General features: G+C 41.1%; 2 protein-coding genes across 7 annotated transcripts; both read left to right on the top strand.

The window, feature by feature from the left end:
* The first annotated feature begins 842 nt into the window (after positions 1-842).
* On the top strand, positions 843-7510 carry LOC111217853 (GRAM domain-containing protein 2B-like). Of its 6 annotated transcripts, none has more exons than XM_022739853.1 (14): positions 843-1016; positions 1631-1747; positions 2690-2777; positions 2894-2963; positions 3098-3201; positions 3302-3397; positions 3476-3547; positions 3784-3864; positions 3992-4103; positions 4492-4608; positions 5362-5440; positions 5591-5695; positions 5833-5917; positions 6422-7510. In XM_022739853.1, the coding sequence occupies exons 1-14, from the start codon at positions 922-924 to the stop codon at positions 6626-6628; spliced, it is 1428 nt and encodes a 475-aa protein (XP_022595574.1). In that variant the 5' UTR covers positions 843-921; the 3' UTR covers positions 6629-7510. The 6 variants fall into 6 exon arrangements, with proteins under 6 accessions (XP_022595574.1, XP_022595576.1, XP_022595575.1 ...); XM_022739855.1 differs by having other exon boundaries at positions 6448-6578; XM_022739858.1 differs by lacking the exon at positions 843-1016 and adding an exon at positions 1171-1263.
* A 3444-nt stretch (positions 7511-10954) lies between these two features.
* Positions 10955-16659, top strand: LOC111217845 (TNF receptor-associated factor 2-like). Its single transcript, XM_022739840.1, has 10 exons — positions 10955-11142; positions 12075-12153; positions 13998-14096; positions 14258-14419; positions 14521-14595; positions 14769-14843; positions 15079-15651; positions 15816-15993; positions 16116-16264; positions 16441-16659. Exons 1-10 carry the CDS (start codon positions 10955-10957, stop codon positions 16657-16659), a joined length of 1797 nt encoding a protein of 598 aa, XP_022595561.1.
* The last annotated feature ends 4402 nt before the right edge of the window (positions 16660-21061 follow it).

The raw sequence follows: 21061 nt of genomic DNA, 5'->3' as shown, positions 1-21061 counted from the left end.
GAGGGGTCGGGAGACGATTAATGGGAGAGGGGGAGAATTTTTAAAAATGTATTCCTTATACTTTTCTCTAATCTTTGCTTTGTGTTAAAACACTGGATCATTTCACTTCCTGTTTGGGCCTCGAACAGTTTAATAAAAGTTTAATGAGAAATATTTCACTAATGTCTGAAGCAAAAACATTGGGTTTAATCTTTAAAGATGCATTTTTATTTTGTAATCTCATCATATATTTTATGTAAACTCTTAATCTGAAATGTAACTAGTTCCTGTATCTGTTAAATAAATACAGTGGGGTAAAAAGTACAATCTCTTTCTCTGAGCTGTAGTGACGTAAAAGTATGAAGTCGCTCTAAGTTTCCATCACTGATACCAGGGGTTACCTGAGGGTAAAACTCACCTGAAAAGTTCAGACATGACATCATCTAGACTCTGCTGCCCCCTGCTGGAGCTCTCTCTCTGTCGCACTGTGTTGTGACAGATAATGTGAAGTGAGTCCAAAAACAGTTAAAAGAAGTAGATCAACAGAGATACTGCGTAATGGAGTGACGTAGAAACGAGCTACTTTAAGCTTATTACGCAAAGATTTTACGCAGAATTCAACCTTGTGAGTGATTTATTTTCATATTTGTGTGCGTTAGGAAAATGATATTCCCCCACTGTAACTATGTTATTACAGGGGAAACTGTATCTGCAAGGTTTAGTCCTGTAACAGGGGTTCAAACTTCTTCCCTGTAGTTCCTGGTGTCGCTCCCTGCTCCTCCCTCCGCCTCTCCCGGCTCCTCCTCTGTCGGGCTTCTCGGGCCATCGAGCGATCTTCCCAAACTTTCCGTTTCCAGGCTTCCTGGAGCTCCTCTGTCACATGAGGGAACGAGGGCGGCGGTGGGAAGCGGTGTCGGGAGATGTGCTGTGAAATGTAAAAAGATGGTACTGATGACGGAGCAGGCGGACAGACCTCTGACCCCGTTATCTACACCGGAGCAACTTTCCAGCAGGGACTCCCGCGGGATTCGCTCGACGTGAGTGTGGATGAGATGGAGAGGAAGGGCCGGGTTCGCCTTCCAGCTTGAGAGGAGGCGATTCAGGCCTAATGCATTGTGGTTATTTTGCATGCATATCCTGCTTCAAACAATGTATTTGAATTAAAGGGCTGTGTTGTTTTCACTGGATGAGTGTGGCGCGTACGTGGCACGGAATAGAACCAGAGAGGCTTCATTTGCATTTAGAAACTACAGAAGACAAAAGTTTTCATTCCAGTAATGAATGGTAAAGACTGTCTTTTAGCTTTGGCTGTTGTATGCATGACTTGGAGAGATGTTATGTGTCGTGTGTGTGTGTGTGTGTGTGTGTGTGTGTGTGTGTTGAAGGAGACCACTCCTGCAAAGTGAATGTGTTAGGACAAGTTTGACAGTCTTTAGGAAAAGAGTCGAGTCAAGTTCATTTCTACGGCACATTTTAAACAAACTGCAGTGCTGATCAAAGGACATTCAGATAGATAAAAGTTACTGAAACAAATGTATAAAATGAGTAAAAAAATACAAAGAAAACAAAAGTATACTGCAGAAACAGAAACAAGAAAGAACATGTCAACAGACTGAAAGAGAGAGAACAGTGTCTTGTTTCCTGTGTCCAGGTCTGAGGTGGAGAATGGGGGTGAGAGGAGGCGAGGACGGTCACCTGTAGACCTCCACCTGGGTCTGGACACAGAGTCCGAGCCGTCAGAGAGCAGGAAGAAACCAGCCAGCAAGAGGTGAGGAAGCTCATATCGTCCTGCTCATACAACAAACTGGTAACACTTTAAAACTTTATTACGTCTCCTATGAAGACAGATTTTATATTATTACAACTGTGTTTTACTGTATTATCATTTATATCTGCTTATACACCAGCCTCCATTAATAACCTGCATACACACACTTTATAGGATACTGATTATAAACAGGAGTATAGTGGGGTTAAAGTAAAGTGTCACCAAGAAGTGATGGTTCCAGCTTCTCCAGTGTGAGGATGATCTGTTTTTCTATGCTCTATAATACTTTAAATAAATTTCTTACAACAACATACAAAAAAAAAAATATTCAAAGATGAATTTATCGAGAAAATAATCAGCTGATTAGTTGTTAATGGAAATAATTGTTAGTTGCAGGTTTAAACACGAGGAAATGTAAATATTTATAAGCACTGAGACGAACTGCAGATTCTCTAAACGCTCTGAACCGTACTTTAGTTATCAGACGTAAAAACACATTTTCTATTTGTGCTACATTAAAAAAAAAGGTAAAATTACTTAATTTTTCAATTCAATTAAAAAAAAAACTTTTTTTGTCCCTCGAGAAGGAATTTGAGAGAAGTGAGTTTACAAACTAAAGTAGACGTAGAGAATTAATTTACACACATAGCAGAGAATAATCTAAAAGACGAATGTGAAGCACTCGGCCTCTGGATCCTCTCTGTGCGGTCCAGCTCTATGATTCCTCCTAACTGCTGTACACCTGTATGACTGAGGTGCTGTTGACAGATCTGCTGTTGCTGTGTAAGCAGCTCTTGCGTAACCTCAGGTGAGAGCGTGCACGACTGGCAGTTACTGTTGTCTGATGATATAAATCTGCGTGGACCGGAGGACCGCCTCACCTGTCCTCCTCAGGTGTTTCCACACCACCTTAACCGTAAACACTGACCTCTCCTCCCTCAGACTCAAACCTGTGGAGCAGCTTTCACCGATGCTGAGTCCAAGTGACTTTGAAACTAAGTTTGAAAGGAAGAAATCGCAGCCCAGTCAGGTACACACACATTCTGATCCAACACTTTCCACTTTGACAAATTTTACAGTTTTCTTACTTTTTTTTTTTTGCAGTTTCTGAACAAAAACAATCTGTTTGTTGTTGTTTTTTTGCAGTTATCAAAGACAAATGCTCAGTATCATAAGTTATTCAAGGAAGTCAGCAAAGATGAGTCACTCAAACAAAGTAAGTGTTTGTCTTTATCTGAATGTGAGAAGCACAGAAACGTTAGACTGTTCATTTTAACGTGACGTATGTGTGTGTGTGTGTGTGTGTGTGTGTGTGTGTGTGTGTGTGTGTGTGTGTGTGTGTGGGGACAGGTTACACTTGTGCCCTGCAGAAAGACATGTTGTATCAGGGCAAAATGTTCGTCTCTGATAACTGGATCTGTTTCCACTCCAAAGTCTTCGGCAGAGACACGAAGGTGCCGCACTGAAACATGAGACAAAGAAATGATTTGACTTTGTGTTTTGTGGCTGAATTCTCCGGTGAAGATTAAGAAGCACATTTTCTCTCCTCTGCAGATTTCAATCCCAGCGGTGTCCGTGACATTCATCAAGAAAACCAAAACTGCATTATTAGTGCCAAACGCTCTTGTGATTGAAACTACAAGTGACCAGGTGAGAGGATCGTCGACACGATCAGTTTTTCCTCCTGTGACGTAAACATGCGAGTGACTGTAAACTGCTGTTTTCCAGCACGTGTTCGTGTCCCTCCTGTCTCGAAACACCACCTACAAACTCCTGAGATCCATCTGCATCCACCTGGAGGTCAGTCACACCACTTCATCCCAACAGGATTCAGTGTTTTCTGATTGCATGTTTCGCTGTAGTGAGACCGTCAGGTGAAGACGAGAGCAGGTCTGAAACATAGAAACAGAGTATTAATCAACTTTTTTTTTTCTGCTGCCCACAAGTGGCCAAAAGAAATCTCTTAATTCTGCTTTAAAAAAGAAAAATGTCTTCTGTATATTCTTCTTGCTATAATGTGTGAACTGTCTCTCCAGGTGGATAAGACCTGCAACAGCCCCGTCACCTCGTCCTGTGACAGCAGCTTCAGAGTGAACTGCCCGTCGGCGCTTCCTCTGGTCAGTGCGTCCGTGCTCTTTGACATGAAGATAATTTCTCTTTAACGTTTCCATTGTGATAAAAAGCTCTTATAGAAACTCCTCGCTCACTCTGTATGTGGTCTCCGTGTTATAACTTCCCGTGCAGGACTTTTCCAGAGACTTCTCCGACCTGGACGGCGTCGTGCAGCAGCGGCGGCAGGAGATGATGGAGAGCAGCAGCTCCGGGTCTCAGACTCCAGACTATGACAAACTAACCGGTGTGTGCTCCATCCTCGTCTTTCCCCCTGAGTGCAAAGACGCTTTATACGTTAATCTACTGCTCACATTTAGCCTCCCTTCGCTCCTGTGCTCAGGGTGTGTCCGGTGTCAGTCGGTGTGTTTCGTTTGCAGAGAGCTGGAGAGAAGCCAAGTGAAATTTGAGCCATGGAGACTTTGCTTTTTGTCATTGTGGAGACATTTGGCAAGAAAACAGTGATGCTCCTGTTGAATAATGAAAGAAATCTTCCGTTTTTTTGTTCGTGTCATTCACAATATGGAGCCAGTTTTTTTTTTTTCCAGCTCACTCAGAAACCACGTCGCTCTGTCAGGATGTCAATATTTACTCGGGGCTCGAGTCACAGGTTTCTCTCTTGTTTCCTTGAGCAGACTTCGGCGGCCTCCCCGACACGTTTCTGAGCGCAGTGAAGAGCGGAGAGGTTTCGGTCCACGCCGACATCCACCTGCAGACTCCGGGCCAAAAACACAGAGCCGCCCTCAACAACGGTACTTCAACGACGTCTTGAGTTTCAGCGTTCACCAGAAGGAATTCAGAATCAATGGAAACATCGGTTAGAGGCCAAGAATCACACTGACACTTTACTCATGTGTCGGTTTGAAGGAATACTTTGAGAGTTACATGAGAAGATGAATACCACTCCAGCAACTGGTTAGCCTAGCTTAGCTTAGCTTAGCATAAAGACCAGGGGGAAACAGCTCGCCTGGTCATGTCTAAAGGAAACAAAATCGACCTACGAGTATCTCTAAAGCTCACTAATTAACTAATTACATCTCAGTCGTTTAATCTGCACAAAACAAGAAGCATAAAAACGACATATTGTGGCTTTCAAGATGGTGCCACACGAGTAGCACTGTTTTTTCTCTTCTATTTTCCTTAATCGTGAACTTTTCTTCCCCTTCCTGCTGCTATCTTTGTTGTATTTAAAAATCTAATTGCACATATTGTGTTATTATCTACTATTGATCTTGTTTTTAAGTATTTTATAATGACATTTTGTAGTTTTTTCTTCTTTCTTTCTTTGCTGCTGCAACGCTGCAAATTTCCCCACTATGGGACTAATAAACGAATTTCTTTTCTTTTCTTTTCTTTTCTTTTCTTTTCTTTTCTTTTCTTTTCTTTTCTTTTCTTTTCTCTGCTTTGCTTTTCCCCCAAAATTCATCTGTTTCCAAATTGTAAAATGGTGTAAAAGTTTTAGCAATGACCAAATCAATATTTCTCTGTTTTTCTTTTGTTCATAGGTTCAGCCAAACCAACCCGTGGAGACAAATCCTCACAGTCGGTGTCGCTACACGCCATCCTCCTCATCTATTTGGTTTTGTGAGTGTCCTGTCATCATGTGGTAATACAAGAACCCGGAGCTGTCTGACGAGACGAGCGTTTACTTCCATTATTTGGGCGTGTCAGCGATTGTTCTGTGTGGTTAGAGATTGAAAGCTCATCCTCGGCTGCGTTTGTGTGTCTGAACAGAGTCGGTGTTCTTGTCTTGTCCTCCTGTTACATGGCTTTCAAGATTGTGGCTCTGGAGCATCGCCTGAACTCCCTGGTGTCGGTGGGGGAGAACATTCGGAACGAGTAAGAGCCTGATGCACGTTTCTGTTTCTCCTTAAAGTCACCGGTGTCACAGTCACAAAATCCACTCGTGCTGCTTTCATTTCATTTGGTTTAAAACACACGATTTGGTTGATGATTTAGTGCAAATCTCGTTGCAGGAACGCAGTGAGCCGCAGGTCTCAGGATGAAGTGAACGCTGAGATCTACGGAGAACTGTCCACCAACCTGTTCAAGCTAGAAAAGGTTTGTCCAACTTTTATAAACTGCACGGTGAAAGAGATCTTTTATATCTTCTGTTCAGTAGTGTTTGACGTCCACATGTCGATCACGTCATAGATCAAAATGTTACGAAGACATTTCATAAAGCAGCAACTAAAAGACACTTGTGGCTTGTCAGAAAGCTGATTCTCTTTCTTGCTGAGAGTTAGACGAGAAGATTGATACCACTGTTACATCTGTGCGACCAAGCTAAAGGCAGGAAACATTTAGCTTAGCTTAGCAGAACCAGCTAGCCTGGCTCTGTCATCTATCTTGTTTGTTTAATCCACACAAAAACGAGTGACAACAAGACTCCAGGAAGTCCCTGCCCCCCGCCAAAATACGAGCCTCATGTCCTCATCTGACTCTCAGCAAGAAAGTGAATAAACATGTTTCCAAAATGTGGAAAAAATCCCTTTTAAAAACTACAATAAAAACATTGATCAACATCTCCACACTTTTAATTTGCTTTTTTTTTTTTTTTAAAAGATGTCCGATATGTTCTGTCATCCTAGATTCAGGAAAACCTCCGGAAGCTGCTTGAAGAGACTTAAACGCAGCCGGTCGTGTGTCGGTCTGTCCCGACAGAAGCTTTATCTTCAATTATTTATGTCGGTTGAACTGTGCAGATCAGCAGTGATCAGATGCGATCTGACGCCAAAGCTCGTTCAAGACAGCTCTCTTCAGCTGGTGTGAACTTTTAACTGAAATCGTGCAATAAGAACTTCTTTCCCCCTTTTCCCACTCAGGACTATTTTATCGCTCTTTTTAGACAAGACGTTGTGCTGGAGGGTAACTGGAGGGTAAACTGAAGCAGCATGTTAGTGTTAGTGAAGCGTGTGTGTACTATTTATCTGAGAGCATTTATTTTGCATTTCACCATGGTGGGATTTTTACTTAAGGTCCAAAGGTCCTGTTTCATTGTTTTCCAAACATGTCAGAAAAGGTCAACTTGTGCTGTTTAATGTTCTTTTCTTAGAATTAAATTGCCAATAAATTATATTTATGTCATGTACATAAGTCACTCAGCAGGGGATGTGTGTATGATGTCTTTTAATTACATTTACAGCCAATTTTCACTGATAGTGTGTGATATTTGTGAATACAGTTCGGCTGCACATGAGTGTGAAAACATGTTGAATCCATCTGCAAAAGAGAGTAAAACATCTGGGTTTAATCTGTGTTTTTATTGTAAATATGGATTTTTGACTAAAACTGTCTGTAATCATATAGATTATAGATTACAGGATTATTCGCTCGTATAACTGAAGAGATTTTCAACTAATTTAAAATGTCCTGTTTTTCCCTTCGTCAGCGTCAGAGAACATTTCCACTGTAACTTTGATTTTGTTTCAGGAGCAATAGAAGCTCGTGTTTTCAGCGGTGGTAAACCCACACTGTGCCTTTCTACATCGCTTTATAACTACATCGCAGTTGTGAAATAAAAAGCTCTGATGCATATCTTCAAGAGTATTTCTATTTCTTGAGAGCAGTTCTGACATAAACTCAAACAAATGGAGGCAAACAACTAAACCTAATCAGAATTATAAGTTACAGAGGTGTTTGAATCCCAGTTGCCAGTAGTTGTTTGGTAGTTTAATCAATAACTGCATCATGTTTTATAAACTTTTGCATGTAAAATCTTAAAGTTCAGAGAGACGTTTCTCCTCTTAACTTCTCAGATGGGTTCATTAAAAACAAAAACAAAAAAAGAACAGTTGAAATGATCCTTTATTGTGTTGCAGAATTAATTTTTTTCTTCTTTCCTCTCCCATTAATCGTCTCTCCGACCCCTCAGATTTATCTTGTGACCCTTTGGAGGGGCCCCGACCCCTAGGTTGACAGCCACTGGAGTAAACTACTGAATAATATATAAAGTAGTTAAAAGCAGCTCCACCTGGAGCTGCAGCTGCAGCTGCTCACGCTTTGATGCAGCTGTATCAACGATCTAATAATGTCACATACAATAATCCATCAGTCACTGGGAACATTTTACTTTAGATACTTTGAATAATACTTCTCCACTCGGACTTAAGCAGGAGTTTAATGCAGAGTATTTTACATTGTTTACACTCAAGTAGTCAAAATATATAATAATTAAAAAATGTATAATAAAATATATATAATGGAAATAAGAGGATATAGTGAAAAAATAAGATAAAAGGCAAATTGAAAAAATCAACAACAGTGCAATAAACCTGAGACCAATACAGATAGATAGATAGATAGATAGATAGATAGATAGATAGATAGATAGATAGATAGATAGATAGATAGATAGATAATTCCTCTTTAAATTCTAAAATGTTGTTGCCCGGAGGATTTATTGTGCTCTTACACAAAGGCCCCGCCCACTCTTGAATTTTGAACCAATCAGATTCGCGCCTCCACATCTCGTCTGCCTATCAACCCGCGTCCGGCCCACCGCATGACGTAACACCCAGTCTGGAAAGTGCAATGGCGATATTGGACAATAACAGCCGTCGCTTTTTGGGGACCACGTCTATATTATGTGGCTAACGCTGAAGAAAACACCTCCAGTCGGCTGCAGAACCGCGCGCGACATCCGCACACCGCACGAGCGTCAACCTGCGACCCGGGAAAAGTGATTTCACAGACCTCCGCGCGCGATGACAGTTTAGACTTTAAAAAAAAAAAAAAAAAAAAAAAAACCGCTGGTAAGTGAAAACTCCAGTGATCGACACGGCAGCGTTTGTGAAAAAGGGTTTTTCCAGTAAACGGTTTGTCTCTGGCAGCGAAGCCTCAGGTTTGAAAGGGGCGTGGCGCCGTGCTGGGTGCTGGGTACCACTCCTGACTAGAGGATGCTGATAGCTTAGCAACAAGGAAGGAGAAGGAAGCAGAGGACAGACAATGGATGTGCGATTTGTCAGCATCGTTACTGGGTAGGCTTAGCTGAGCGGGTATTGTTGGACTAGAAAGGAGAGGCTTCATCATCATCATCATCATCACCACCATCACCACCACCACCATCATCATCATCATCATCATCATCATCATCAGTTTGTGCCAAGTCAACCACAAGGAGCCATGGATGCAGAGTGGGAATGTAAACAAAGGGTGTGGGCCTTTCAGCTGCTGGCCTGTGATGCTCAGCCTCACAGAGAGGAACCATTGATCACAGGAGGAGGAAGGTTTCACACTCATGATACAGTCATGTTTGATGGCTGACAGTGTGTTTTTAAAGGCGGCACAGCTGGATTACCAGCAGCTGCCCGTTATATTCACTCACTATAACCTTCACTAGTTCCTGATTCCGAATCACTACGTTTGCGTGACGGCTGATTGATGAGTATAGACAGTTTTCTGACATTTTATAGATCATTGCGATCAGTTGTTCAATCAAGAAAAAATAATCTGCGGATGAATCTACGATGTGTAAAAGCCGACATGCAGGATAAACGTCGGTGCTCGTGGTTTTTACTCTTCTCAGAAACTAAACTGAACTGTGGTGCAGACATGAATTCAGCTGATTTTACATCCTGACAGGGAAAAGAAACATAAACAAATACACGTGTCGACAGGAAGCTGTTCAATACGCAGCTCTGCTCAACATGAATGTTCTGTGTCTGTCTGCATTTGTAAACTAGGATCTCTGCTCTGTCTCCATCTTGTCTTTAGGAGGAACTCAAAACCTGGTGTCAGACTTTAACTGTTGCAGTTGAAGTTGTAGTTGTTTGTTGTTGTATAGACTCCTACTCCACTACGTTCATTCAACAGCATCAGTTACTAGTTACTTTACAGATTCATATTATTATGAACAGATCGATAATGATGCATTATCACAGCGATGCTACAAAGGTAAATTAGCCTCTCCTTTAGTCACACATTAATGCATCAATAATTAACAACATTACTCTGAATTGGGTCGTTCTGCTTTTGGTACTTAAAGTACATTTGATGCTAATAATTCAAGTGAAACTTTGAATGCAGGACTTGAGGTTGAATGCATCTACGGAGCCTTATTAGAAATTGTTCCCTTTATATCTAAACAAAGATAAATGTATAGAATTTTATTTTAAAAATTTGCACATCTCATGCAACGTGATGCAACATGTGCAAAAAAATAGGAACATTAAAAACAAATCTTTGTGGTTATTTTTGTAAAGATCAAATTGCTTAAAGTGCTATAGGAATAATAGTAGAAGGTAAAATAAAGAACCTTTCTTTAGTAATCAGTTGACACAGTATCTCCCCCAGGTTCTGTATTTACTTCTTTTCACTTCAAAAATCAACAAAATATCTCATCTTTGTCATGGGGTGCCCAAACCTTTGCCGGTCAGAAAACAGTAGAAAAACGTCCACCATTATTCCCTGAAGCCGGAGTTAACATTTCAGATTTTTCTCTCTTTTGTCCGACCATTCGCTCAGAAACCAGGAGATGTTGAGTTACTATCATTGAAAACTGAGGAAACATTTCAGAAGCTGCTACCTGAGAATTTTATATTAAGCAGTTGATGCCAGTTAATTTTATGTCTATCAATTAATTATTATTATTAACTAATTATTTCAGCTCTTACTGTACTGGTGGGTTTCTGGGTCCCAGAGGAAATAATGAAAGTGGCACATGTACAGTCGGGGGGGGGGGGCAATAACAGCAATGTTTTTGCCCTGGGGCAGGTTAATCCAGCTGTGATTGTCAGTCAGACTGAACAGGAAATATTGCTAATGTTATATTTTACAGGTTCTGTGCTTTACAGCTAATTTCCTCATAATTGTGAAAAGCTATTTAGCTGTAAATTATATTTCTAAAAAAGGCCTATGCAATTTAAATATGAGTTACATGGAGAAAGTGTTAGTATGTCCATCAGAGAAAGACAAACAAAAAAATCTTAATATCCTTTGTAATTTTTTCTAATTTTAGGAAATCATGAGGAAAGTTTCCAGGAAATTAGGCGGAAAATACAGGAGCCACGAAATAAAGTGTTCTCACCACAGCTAATTTATCACCCAACGCTTTTCCATGTTGTTTCTTCCCGCAGGTGTGACGTGTGAACAGACACCATGGCCACACAGGAACCGTCCCCTCCTTCGTCCATGGAGAGCAATAAACCCGGCTTCCCCAAGAAGATCCTGGGCAACAAGCTGGAGGACAAGCACCTGTGCAACTGCTGCCACAACATACTGAGACGACCATTTCAAGCCCAGTGTGGACATCGCTTCTGTTCCTACTGCTTCAACAGGACAGTGAGGTGAGCAGCTACGGAAACACAATGAGGACAAAAGATTTGAGAGAGGTTTGAGCGTAAACAGACGATCTGAGCGTGGAGGAAGAACTGTGTAACCACGTTTGTAGGAGCAACAGGGATTCTCTTGATTACAATATTCAAAGCTGCTCACTTTTGTCAGTCTGAATGAGGGGTCATCCAGTTCATCGACTTTCAAAATAAAAGTTGAAACACTGGAGTTTTTGTATTAACCACAAGGGAGAGACAAAGAGCAGCATCTAGTGTCTGTATTATCTTAAAAATCAAAATGCATTGACACTAAATTTAACATTTTAACAGAGAAAATGATCAGAATCATTTTTAAGAAAAACATTTATGATTGAGGGTCATTGTCACTTATATAAAAGGTTTACTTTGATCTGATCGGACTTTGTGTGGGATTTCAAAAAGCTAATCCATTGAACAAAATAGGCGGAAGAAATCCAACACGTTGGTGTGAAAGAACTACCGCAGTACAGATCCAAAAAAATGAAATTATAATGCAAATATAATGTAAACAATAAGGCTGCAGCCACAAATGGTCGTCAATCGCTCCTTGACCCTGACGTCTGGATGTGGGTGTGTCCTGCTGCAGCGTCCCAGTCCTGATCTCAAGTCTAACGTACTTTAATTATGTAAATACTTTATAATCTGCTGCGTGGCCTAATCTGTAATAATACATCATAATTTATGTGTTATTTTGTTTTAATAATCCGAATATGAAAAGTGACTGAAGCTGTAAAAAGTGCAACATTTCCCTCTGAAAAGTATCAGGGTACAATCCTCAAGTAAAGTACCTCAAACCTGTGTTTAAGTACAATACTTGAGTAAATGTACTTAGATACTTTCAGATTTTGGGTGTCTGATGTTTGCATGTTTTTGATGTGCAGTGTATTATTCTTTTTCTTTTATTGCAGTAGTGGACCCCAGAAATGCAACGCCTGCATTAAAGAGGATATTTTTGAGGATCCCACGTCGATTCTGAAACAAGGATGTGTGAGTATGAAAGAATTTTTATCCAGTAAAGAAAAATATTTTTGATTTATCTTGAAAAATGGACTTTTTGATATGTGTTTTCCTCTAAATTATGAAAATTTATTTATTTATATATATTGTTCAAAAAGAAAGTGACAATATACTTGTGCAGTAAAACAAGGAATTAAAAAAATAAAATGCAAACAATTACAACAAATTTAACATTTAAATATGCATTGAAGTGTTTACAGTGCATATATTTCTGGAGACCTGCTGTGGTGTTTGAGCTGCTCACTGATGTTAGACTCCTCCTCCTCCTCCTCGTCTTCATCTGACGCTCTCAGATGATAAAAATATTCGTCTGATCCCCAAGACGCTGCAACACATTTCCTGCAGGAACCACAGACACTGATGAAGAAACACAGGACAAACAAAGCTGCTTTCATTTCGATGTCTCATGTCTCTAACAGACGATCTGTTTCTATATATAATAATGTCAGATGTTTGTCGGGACATGTTCTCAGCACAGAAACTGAAACTCATCACACTCAGACACAGTGGTAGAAGAAGTGTTCACATCCTGTACTTCAGTACAAGTACCAATATAATCACGTACAAATACTTCATTACATGTAAAAGTAAAAGTGTTATCGGTGAAATTATTTAGATTTCAAAGTAAAAGTACTTGAAAAATTTGAAAAATATCCTCTGTGACTGATGCAGTTTATTTTTATATATGATATTATGAAATAGTTGATACTGATGCATCAATATGTAAACAGCATTTTACTGTGCTAACTTTGTATACAGTTAGCGTTTCTTTCTTTCTTTTTACTTTTCTCTAATATTTGTATACTTTAAAAATTTAACAGTTGTTTAAATGGAACGATCTGCAAACGTTGGGACCCGCCAGTTTAATCTTAATAATGCTGTGTATTTTATACCAGTATCATTTTGCTTTTTACATGTAAAACTTTTGTCAAAGAAAATAAGTAACCAGTAATTATATCAAATAAATGTAGTGGAATAAAAAGTACAATATTTTCCGTTGAAATCTACTGGAGTAGAAAAACAAAGTGGCATAAAATGGAAATAATCCTTTACTTCTTCTCTTTTAGCCCCTTTTTAACAAAATAGTTCCAGGCCACAGGAACTAAACTACAAAATAAAAGTCCCTTTTTGCTGTTTGTGTTTCCACCACATCACGAGGAGCAGTGAACATGGATCAAACACAATATTTCCATTTCCCTTTTTTTTTAGTTTAGTTTATTTCTCCATTTATTTAATAGGGACGATGCAGTTTAACATAGTTCCAATACAAAGCGTGAACATGATGTTTATAGCTGTATAGCTTTTACATGTACAATGTAAGTCAGTTTTCATTATTGTAAAACCACAACACAGCGCAGATGATGAAAATAGATTAAAATACTATTTTGAAAAGCGTTGATTGTGATGTATCGTCTAAGAAGAGACAACAACAGTAAAAACACAGTAACACACAAACAAAACAATTGATGATATCACACAGTTAGCTCAAATATACAGATGTGCCGTCTGAAAAGAGACAACAAGCAGACAACTGCTCAAACTAAACTTATAAACATGTGCAAAGAGGATGGAAAGCTTGTTTCCTGGCTTGTGTCAGTGGAACTCGTGCTTTTCAGATTCAATGAAACTGTGTCTGTGCCGCTGAAGCAAATTCAGCCGATCACACACCCCGACAAGGGAAGGAGAAATAAACAAATACATGTTCAATACACGCATTTCCTCAACATAAATAATCAATACAATGGAACAGGAGGCGAACGCCGCTCAGACTCAGTGTGACAGCAGATCCCTTTTGTCTCGTCTTGTTTTTTCAGGCTTTTCCTGACAACGCAGTTCGGAGGGAAGTTGAAAACCTGTCAGCTGTTTGCGTCAATGAAAGTTGCACTTGGAAAGGCAGCATCAAAGAGTACGAGGTGAGCGCTTTAACGCTGTTGTTTGATCAGTAGGTAAAGCTTTGTTTTTACTGTCTGCTCCACAGCCTCGCCGTGTGTGTGTGTGTGTGTGTGTGTGTGTGTGTGTGTGTGTGTGTGTGTAGACAGTTACAGCAGCTCAGCTTAAACTCTGCTCCCTACAGCTGAACCACGAGGGGAAGTGCGAGTTCATGATCATCCCCTGCCCCTCCTGCAAAGAACGAATTCGCTTCAACGAACAGGAGCGCCACAACGAGCGCGAGTGCCCGGAGAGAACGCTCAACTGCAAGTACTGCAAGGAGCCATTTCACTTCAAAAACATCAAGGTGGGAAATGATTTATCTCGACTGGAGACGCTCAGCGTGTCGCAGCAGCTCTTTGTGTTTCATTCACAGAAACACTGTCACTTCTTTTTTTTCTCTCCCAGGCGCATGATGAGATCTGCCCCAAGTACCCGATGATCTGTGAAGGCTGCGCCAAGAAGAAAATACCCAGAGAGAAGGTGAATGTGCGAAGAACATGCAGACGAGACGGACGCAGTGTCATGTAGCTGCAGCTCTTGGTCCCTCATGTTGTCATTACATCAAACTGCAGTATTATTTATACGATTTTTTTAAATATAAAATTATACATCATGTCCTTTTGTTGTTGTTGTTGTTGTTGTTGTTTCTCCAGTATGTGGACCACATTAAGTTCTGCAGCAAATTCAGAACTCCGTGTCGATTTCATGTCGTGGGATGTGACATGTCTGTGAGTAACCTGATTTTTATAATTTCACACGTTTAGATTAAAGATTGTCTGAAAAGCATCAGCAGAGGAGAGAGAGGAAATACTTACAAATTACAAAAACGTCCTAAAAATACTGTATTTACTGTGTATTTATATAGTAAATACAGTATTTACTGTATCTGAGAGCAGAGGTCAGGATTTGTTTCTCTACAATAATCCAGTTCTGACCTTCAGTCTGTCGCCTCCCTCTCTGAAGGTGGAGAAGGAAAAGATTCATGACCATGAGCGCGCCTACGCCTACGAGCACCTGAACCTGCTGCTGCACTACATCATGGGCATGAAAGTGAGCATGGAGGGCCTGCAGCCCCAGGGACTGGAACTGGCCGGACACAAACTGGTGGAACTGCAACAGTCCCTCAGGGAGCTCGAGGCCAGAGTCTCCCAGCTCAGCACCACCTCCTCTGGGCCTCCCGTGCAGGGAGCCGCCGCCGCCGCCTCCTCCTCATCCTCCAGCTCCGGCCCCCCCGGTCCTCCTACATCAGCCCCTCTCCCTCCGCCTCCCACCCTGGCTCCCACTCTCTCCGTGTCTACCTCCTTCACGCCTTTGCCCAGCTCGGTGGGAGCGGCGCTGGAGCTCCAGCTCCACAGCGAGAAGACCAAGGTGGCCGAGCTGGGCCGCAGGTGCACCGAACTGGAAGTCAAAGCCGGCACGTTCGAAAATGTGGTGTGTGTCCTGAACAGAGAGGTGGAGAGGTTCGCCACCACCATGGAGGCCAGCAACCGTCAGCATAAACTGGACCAGGACAAGATCGAGGCGCTGAGTAACAAGGTGGGACTGGAAGGAGACCTGGTCATGACTCATGACTCATGACTCATGTCTCAGTCAAATCTTGATGAAATCATACTCGTCTTTTTTTAAATTCAGTTCAGTTTTTATGTGGAGAATATAAAATGGATTAAATGACAAACGTGTGACCTTGTTTTATTTCCCAGGTGCGACAGCTGGAGAGGACGGTGGGGCTGAAGGACCTGACGGTGGCTGAGATGGAGGGCCGGCTGAGGGAAATGTCCGCCACTACCTTTGACGGTGTCTTTGTCTGGAGGATCTCTGATTTCGCCAAGAAGAGACAGGACGCCATCGCAGGTCGAGCCCCCGCCATGTTCTCACCAGGTAAGAGGTCTTCATTGGTCCGTGTTTGTCAAAAACCAGAGGACAGTGAGACCTGGTCTAAACAGCCTGTTTAAATGACTGTTATCCTCATGACTGACGCTGAACTCCTCTTCCTCTTCCAGCCTTCTACACCAGTAAGTACGGCTATAAGATGTGTCTGCGGATCTATCTGAACGGAGATGGGACGGGGCGCGGCAGCCACTTGTCCTTGTTCTTTGTGGTGATGAGGGGACTGAGCGACGCCCTGCTCAAATGGCCCTTCAACCAGAAGGTAACACATGTCAAGACAACCAGGGGCATGTACGCAGGATTTGCAGCCCTGTCAAACGTTGCGTCGGTCATGTGGAAGAGAAGCCGGACTGGTCTCATGCAAAATGTGTTTTAAAGCCTGCGTCTCTGGTCACATGTTGAAACCATGAAACCTCTCTCCCTCCTTCTTATCTCCAGGTGACTCTGATGCTGCTGGACCAGAGCAACAGGGAGCACATCATCGACGCCTTTCGACCCGACGTCACTTCCTCCTCCTTCCAGAGGCCCGTGAGCGAGATGAACATCGCCAGCGGCTGTCCGCTCTTCTGCCCGCTCTCCAAGCTCGACGCCAAGAACTCTTACATCCGCGACGACACCATCTTCATCAAGGCGATCGTGGACCTCACCGGCCTCTAGGCGGGCTTCGCGCGGGCGCGGTCCAGTTTGGCAACCAGGCAGCTCTTCGACCATTACGGCTTCATTTTGGCTCAATCGTGGTCCTTTCAGGGCTCCGTTCAGGCATCTTAACGTCCCCTGCAGCTTTAGGGAGACAAACCTGCCTGCGACTGGATGCTGCATGTGGCTGCAGTTTGCTCAGTCCAGGCGGCGCTGGCATTGTCATACCCGGTGGTCCCTTCGCGAGAACCACCGTCACTGCTGTACATTAAGGGTGCAAAACCCTTCTTTTTCTTTCTTTCTTTCTTTCTTTCTTTCTTTCTTTTCTTTCCTTTTGACATCACAGCACCACTCCCACGGTGATAAAACGCCACTTGAGTTCTTGCACATAAGCTTTCAGTTGAAGGACACAGAGGTGAGCACCGGCGCGGTCAGTGCAGAGCGGAGCAGATGTGTCAAAATACAGAGTGACGACGGAGGGAAAGGAGTGAATAGCATCCTCTGTTTCTGGGATGTTGCGGAACACGCAGACTGTGTTAGAGCAGGGTTGTAGATTACAGGTAGTTCACGATAGTTCATCCTGATGTCACTGTAGAAAGCTGGCGGTAGACTTATACTAGAGTTAGAGCGTGGCTTGATGCGGTTTTTTGCTTTTTTCTTGCAGATTGTGGATATTGTGAGCTTCTCAATTCCAGTGTCGAGTGAATTTGCATAGACAAACGTGGAGTTATGTTATGAATAAGATTACAGGCAATTATTTTATTTTATTTTATTCGCGCAAAAGTGCATTTCGCTGGCGTTTTGAGTATAAAACTCGATTGAGCTTTCTGAAGGTTTGTTGTTAAAGTTGTTAGTGAATTAGCCATCCGTGATGGTGGACATTGCCTGCATGTCTTTTGGAACCAGGCTATTTACATGTAAAGTTAGTGTTGCGTATTTGTTCCTGTTAGGGGTTGGTGGTTCTGATCGGTGGTTTGGTACATCTGTGGAAGATACAGTGAAGTTACCAAGGAGTCAGGGCAGCTTGCCAAGTCAAGCCTGAGGCATAAAACTTAACGTGTGTGTGTTTTTTGGTCTCTGACAGACACACACACACACACACACACACACACAGCTGGAGTTTTCCCCCCCAGGATATGCTCACTAGCTCACATCTCAACACATAGTACTGTGCCCCACCACAGATTGAGGTCAACACAGATTCCACGAAATGAAGGAATTGTCCGTTCCTTGTTTTCTGTCCATACAGTATACAGTGCGTATGTGTTTCTGCTGCTCTAAGATAGAATACTGATGTGAATCTAATATATATGTTGGTGCAAATATACATGTGTGGACGCTGGGAGGCTGAAAACAAGAAATTGTATTGCGTTGTTGTCGGCGACGGGCCATTGTTGACTTTATTTATTGCAGATTGTTCAACGCGGCCCCAGTTTAATCTTTAAACTTAAGTGTTTTAGTCGTGTGCGCTCACATATTTCCAGTAAGGCACCACAAATCGAACACAAAACCTACAGTATATATACATATATATATATATAAATATATATCGAGATGTTTCTGTCATTTCTCTACGTGTCCACCAGAGATTGCTGTTCTGCTTACTTAGCATGCATGCTGAGGTTTTAAGGTTCACGCTGGCCTGTTTGAAAACCAGTCCCGACCTGTATTGAAACCTCTCTGTGCATGGGAGGCTTCAATTCATATTCACTATGGAGTTTCACACCGGGTTTGCTCCCGTGAGCCGTGCGTGTGGAAGCATTTATTTGTATTTGTTTGGGATGAAAATGACGTAATCATAGAATAGTTATTATGTTATACCCGGCGCTGCGTCTGTTCAACGGAGGCACCCGCCTATATTCATAGCAATTTATAAATATGTATCTTTCATATCATAATGTTCAAATAATCTATATATCAATGTTAATATACACGAGATGTTATAATAAACATAGTATTACTGAATACCTTATTAATTCTATATCTATATACCAGCTTTTTGTTTGTCGTGATGGTTTGAACAGGCCAGGACAACCCCTTTGTGCAGTAAGGACTTAGGATTTCTTCTAGAGTGCAATATATGATTATGTCTTAGTTAGATTTTGAAGACATCTTGGCTTTAAGGGTTTACAGAGTCCATACTCAACTTATACGTTGCCATTTGTTTACATTGCTCATTATGGCGCTGAAGAACTGCAACCATTCTGAAATATGGTGCTTTCCTTGTCATTAGGCATGTACGCTGCTTGATACCACTATAACATGGGGGATCTCTGCAGTCAGACGCTCTCCATGAAGCTAACCGGCTGAGCGAGGTGGGGATTTTTAAGAAACGCTGAGGGAATTCTTGCTATATACAGTTAAGTGGGTTTCTATTCTTAACTTAATAACCTTTCAGTGAAGACTGATGCATGTAATAAGTAGGATTACATGAACTTTTTAAACCTTTATTGTTCTTGTAATGTGCCAAAATCAAATATTACCTCCATATGATAACAATGTTGTATTTGCAAGTTGTATTTTTTATGTTCTATGCTAAACATGGTGCCAAATATACAGTATTTATACTCAAGTTTGTATGTGTATGTGTGGATGGTTGCCTGTGTGTGTGTGTGAGTGTGTGTGTGTGTGCGCGTGCATGTGTGCCAGTTTAATACGATGCATGGGGTCACTGCTTCAGTAAGCACCAGAGGAGATAATGAATACTGTCCCATGATAAATACAGACCCTCCCGAGGTTTCTGAATGTAAGCTTTAATTCATTTGTTTGTTTGTTTGTTTTTCTAAAGACACAACAGCAGTTCTGTAATGTGATGCAGTTGACTTGAAATCAACTTTATTTGCGCACTTTGTATTGGTTGTTTGTCCAAACAGGGTATTTTGTTGAGTGATTTCTGTACCTTGAAATCGGAGCCATATATATTCTGATGTTGATAATTGATGTATTATGCTAAAAAGGACATGCAGTATGTAATAAAGTTTGTTGGTTTCAGCTCGGTTGATTGTTTGAGTTGAGGTAGAGCTGGGTTATAAATTGACTTAGTTTGGGTTCACTTAATACTGGGTTAACTTTACCCAGTGTTCATGTAACTGCAAAGAATACTTATTAATAATCAGTAACAAATAGTAAAGAGAATAAAGAGATAACAGGCTCTCCAGCAGACTGTAGTAAATATCACATCAGAAAAAATGATACTAACACTGGGCCATTAAATAAAGTAATAAAAATTTAAATACTCCAAAGTACAAGGATGTCAAAGTTGAGTAAATAGATTGTTACTTTCCAACACTGCTCACTAGAGGGCATTATTGATCTGTTAACATATAGAAAAAACCCCTCATCCTGTTCCTCTGGAAGTGATCACAAACACTAAAAATAAAAACCAGGGAAAACAGGGGTCATTGTACTTTGATGGGCAGTGTAATTTAGAGATTATCTTCATTTTCAGACAAATGAAACACAGACCATTCATTACTTGGAGTGAGCTGCTGGGACGTCCTCATTAAAAGAATGAAGTGGACACACGGGGCAGTTTGACCCACAAAACAACACTGGGCATTGTACTTTAGAAAGTAACGTTAATTTGTTTCCTACGACTTCTTCAATGCACAAAGACAGAGCTGCAGGACATGTTGTGTATCTTCAACCTTTTGGGGATAAAATAAAACGATTCTATGTCTCTTTAATATTGAAAGGGTTTGATGTAATTTTTCCAGTGTAAGAAATGTCTTGTTACCCTCAGTGTGCTATTAAAGGGCTGGATGGTTGGCTTAATGAGACACAGAGTGTAGAGGAAGTGAACTGACGCAGGAGTGGTTACAGGATGTGGTCGGGTAAATTAATGGGGACAGTAATGCAGAATAATAATTATTATTTCTATCATTAATAGCCCTTTCTGTATGCATTGAAAGAAATCTTTCTGCCGCCACATGCAAGCCATGTTTTTCAATATTTGTGTATTTGAAAGTAACTAAGTATATTTACTCAACTACTGTACTTATGTACAATTTTAAAGTACTTGTACCTTACTTGAGTAAAATCAGCTTCACCACGACCTGCACCTTATGGAATACTATAGCCTATAGATGTGTGTGTATATAAATACATGTCATGTGACTCTACCTGTGCTACACATCTTTTCACGTCAGTATAAGTGATCCAATAATCCAATGTATAGTACTTTAAGTTTTTAAATCTACAAGTTGCCTATATTTGCATGCATACAGTTTTGCAGTACTTGATCTGTTTCCATATTATTCTACATTTCAGAGGCACTACTTTTATTTGACAGCTATAGTTATGAGTTACTTTTAAGATTAAGTTTTTAAATATGATCATTATTACTGATTAAACTTCCCAGCAGAATATAAAGTCATTAAAATAATAAATACATAGATAATAAATGCAATGATTATATTCATAC

The sequence above is a fragment of the Seriola dumerili genome, unplaced genomic scaffold (genome assembly GCF_002260705.1).
Source record: "Seriola dumerili isolate Sdu_G_001 unplaced genomic scaffold, Sdu_1.0 BDQW01000047.1, whole genome shotgun sequence".
Lineage (NCBI taxonomy): Eukaryota > Metazoa > Chordata > Actinopteri > Carangiformes > Carangidae > Seriola > Seriola dumerili.
The sequence above is the reverse complement of the archived record's forward strand: the minus strand, read 5'-3'. Positions and strand labels throughout refer to the sequence as shown.

Excerpts from the sequence above, each read along its gene's own strand:
- LOC111217853 (XM_022739853.1), top strand. The coding sequence starts at position 922 with ATGGTACTGATGACGGAGCAGGCGGACAGACCTCTGACCCCGTTATCT. Across the intron at positions 3,548-3,783 it reads CCATCTGCATCCACCTGGAG|GTGGATAAGACCTGCAACAG; the intron begins GTCAGTCACACC and ends CTGTCTCTCCAG. Across the intron at positions 3,865-3,991 it reads GCCCGTCGGCGCTTCCTCTG|GACTTTTCCAGAGACTTCTC; the intron begins GTCAGTGCGTCC and ends CTTCCCGTGCAG.
- LOC111217845 (XM_022739840.1), top strand. The coding sequence starts at position 10,955 with ATGGCCACACAGGAACCGTCCCCTCCTTCGTCCATGGAGAGCAATAAA. Across the intron at positions 14,844-15,078 it reads TCGTGGGATGTGACATGTCT|GTGGAGAAGGAAAAGATTCA; the intron begins GTGAGTAACCTG and ends CCCTCTCTGAAG. Across the intron at positions 15,652-15,815 it reads TCGAGGCGCTGAGTAACAAG|GTGCGACAGCTGGAGAGGAC; the intron begins GTGGGACTGGAA and ends TTTATTTCCCAG.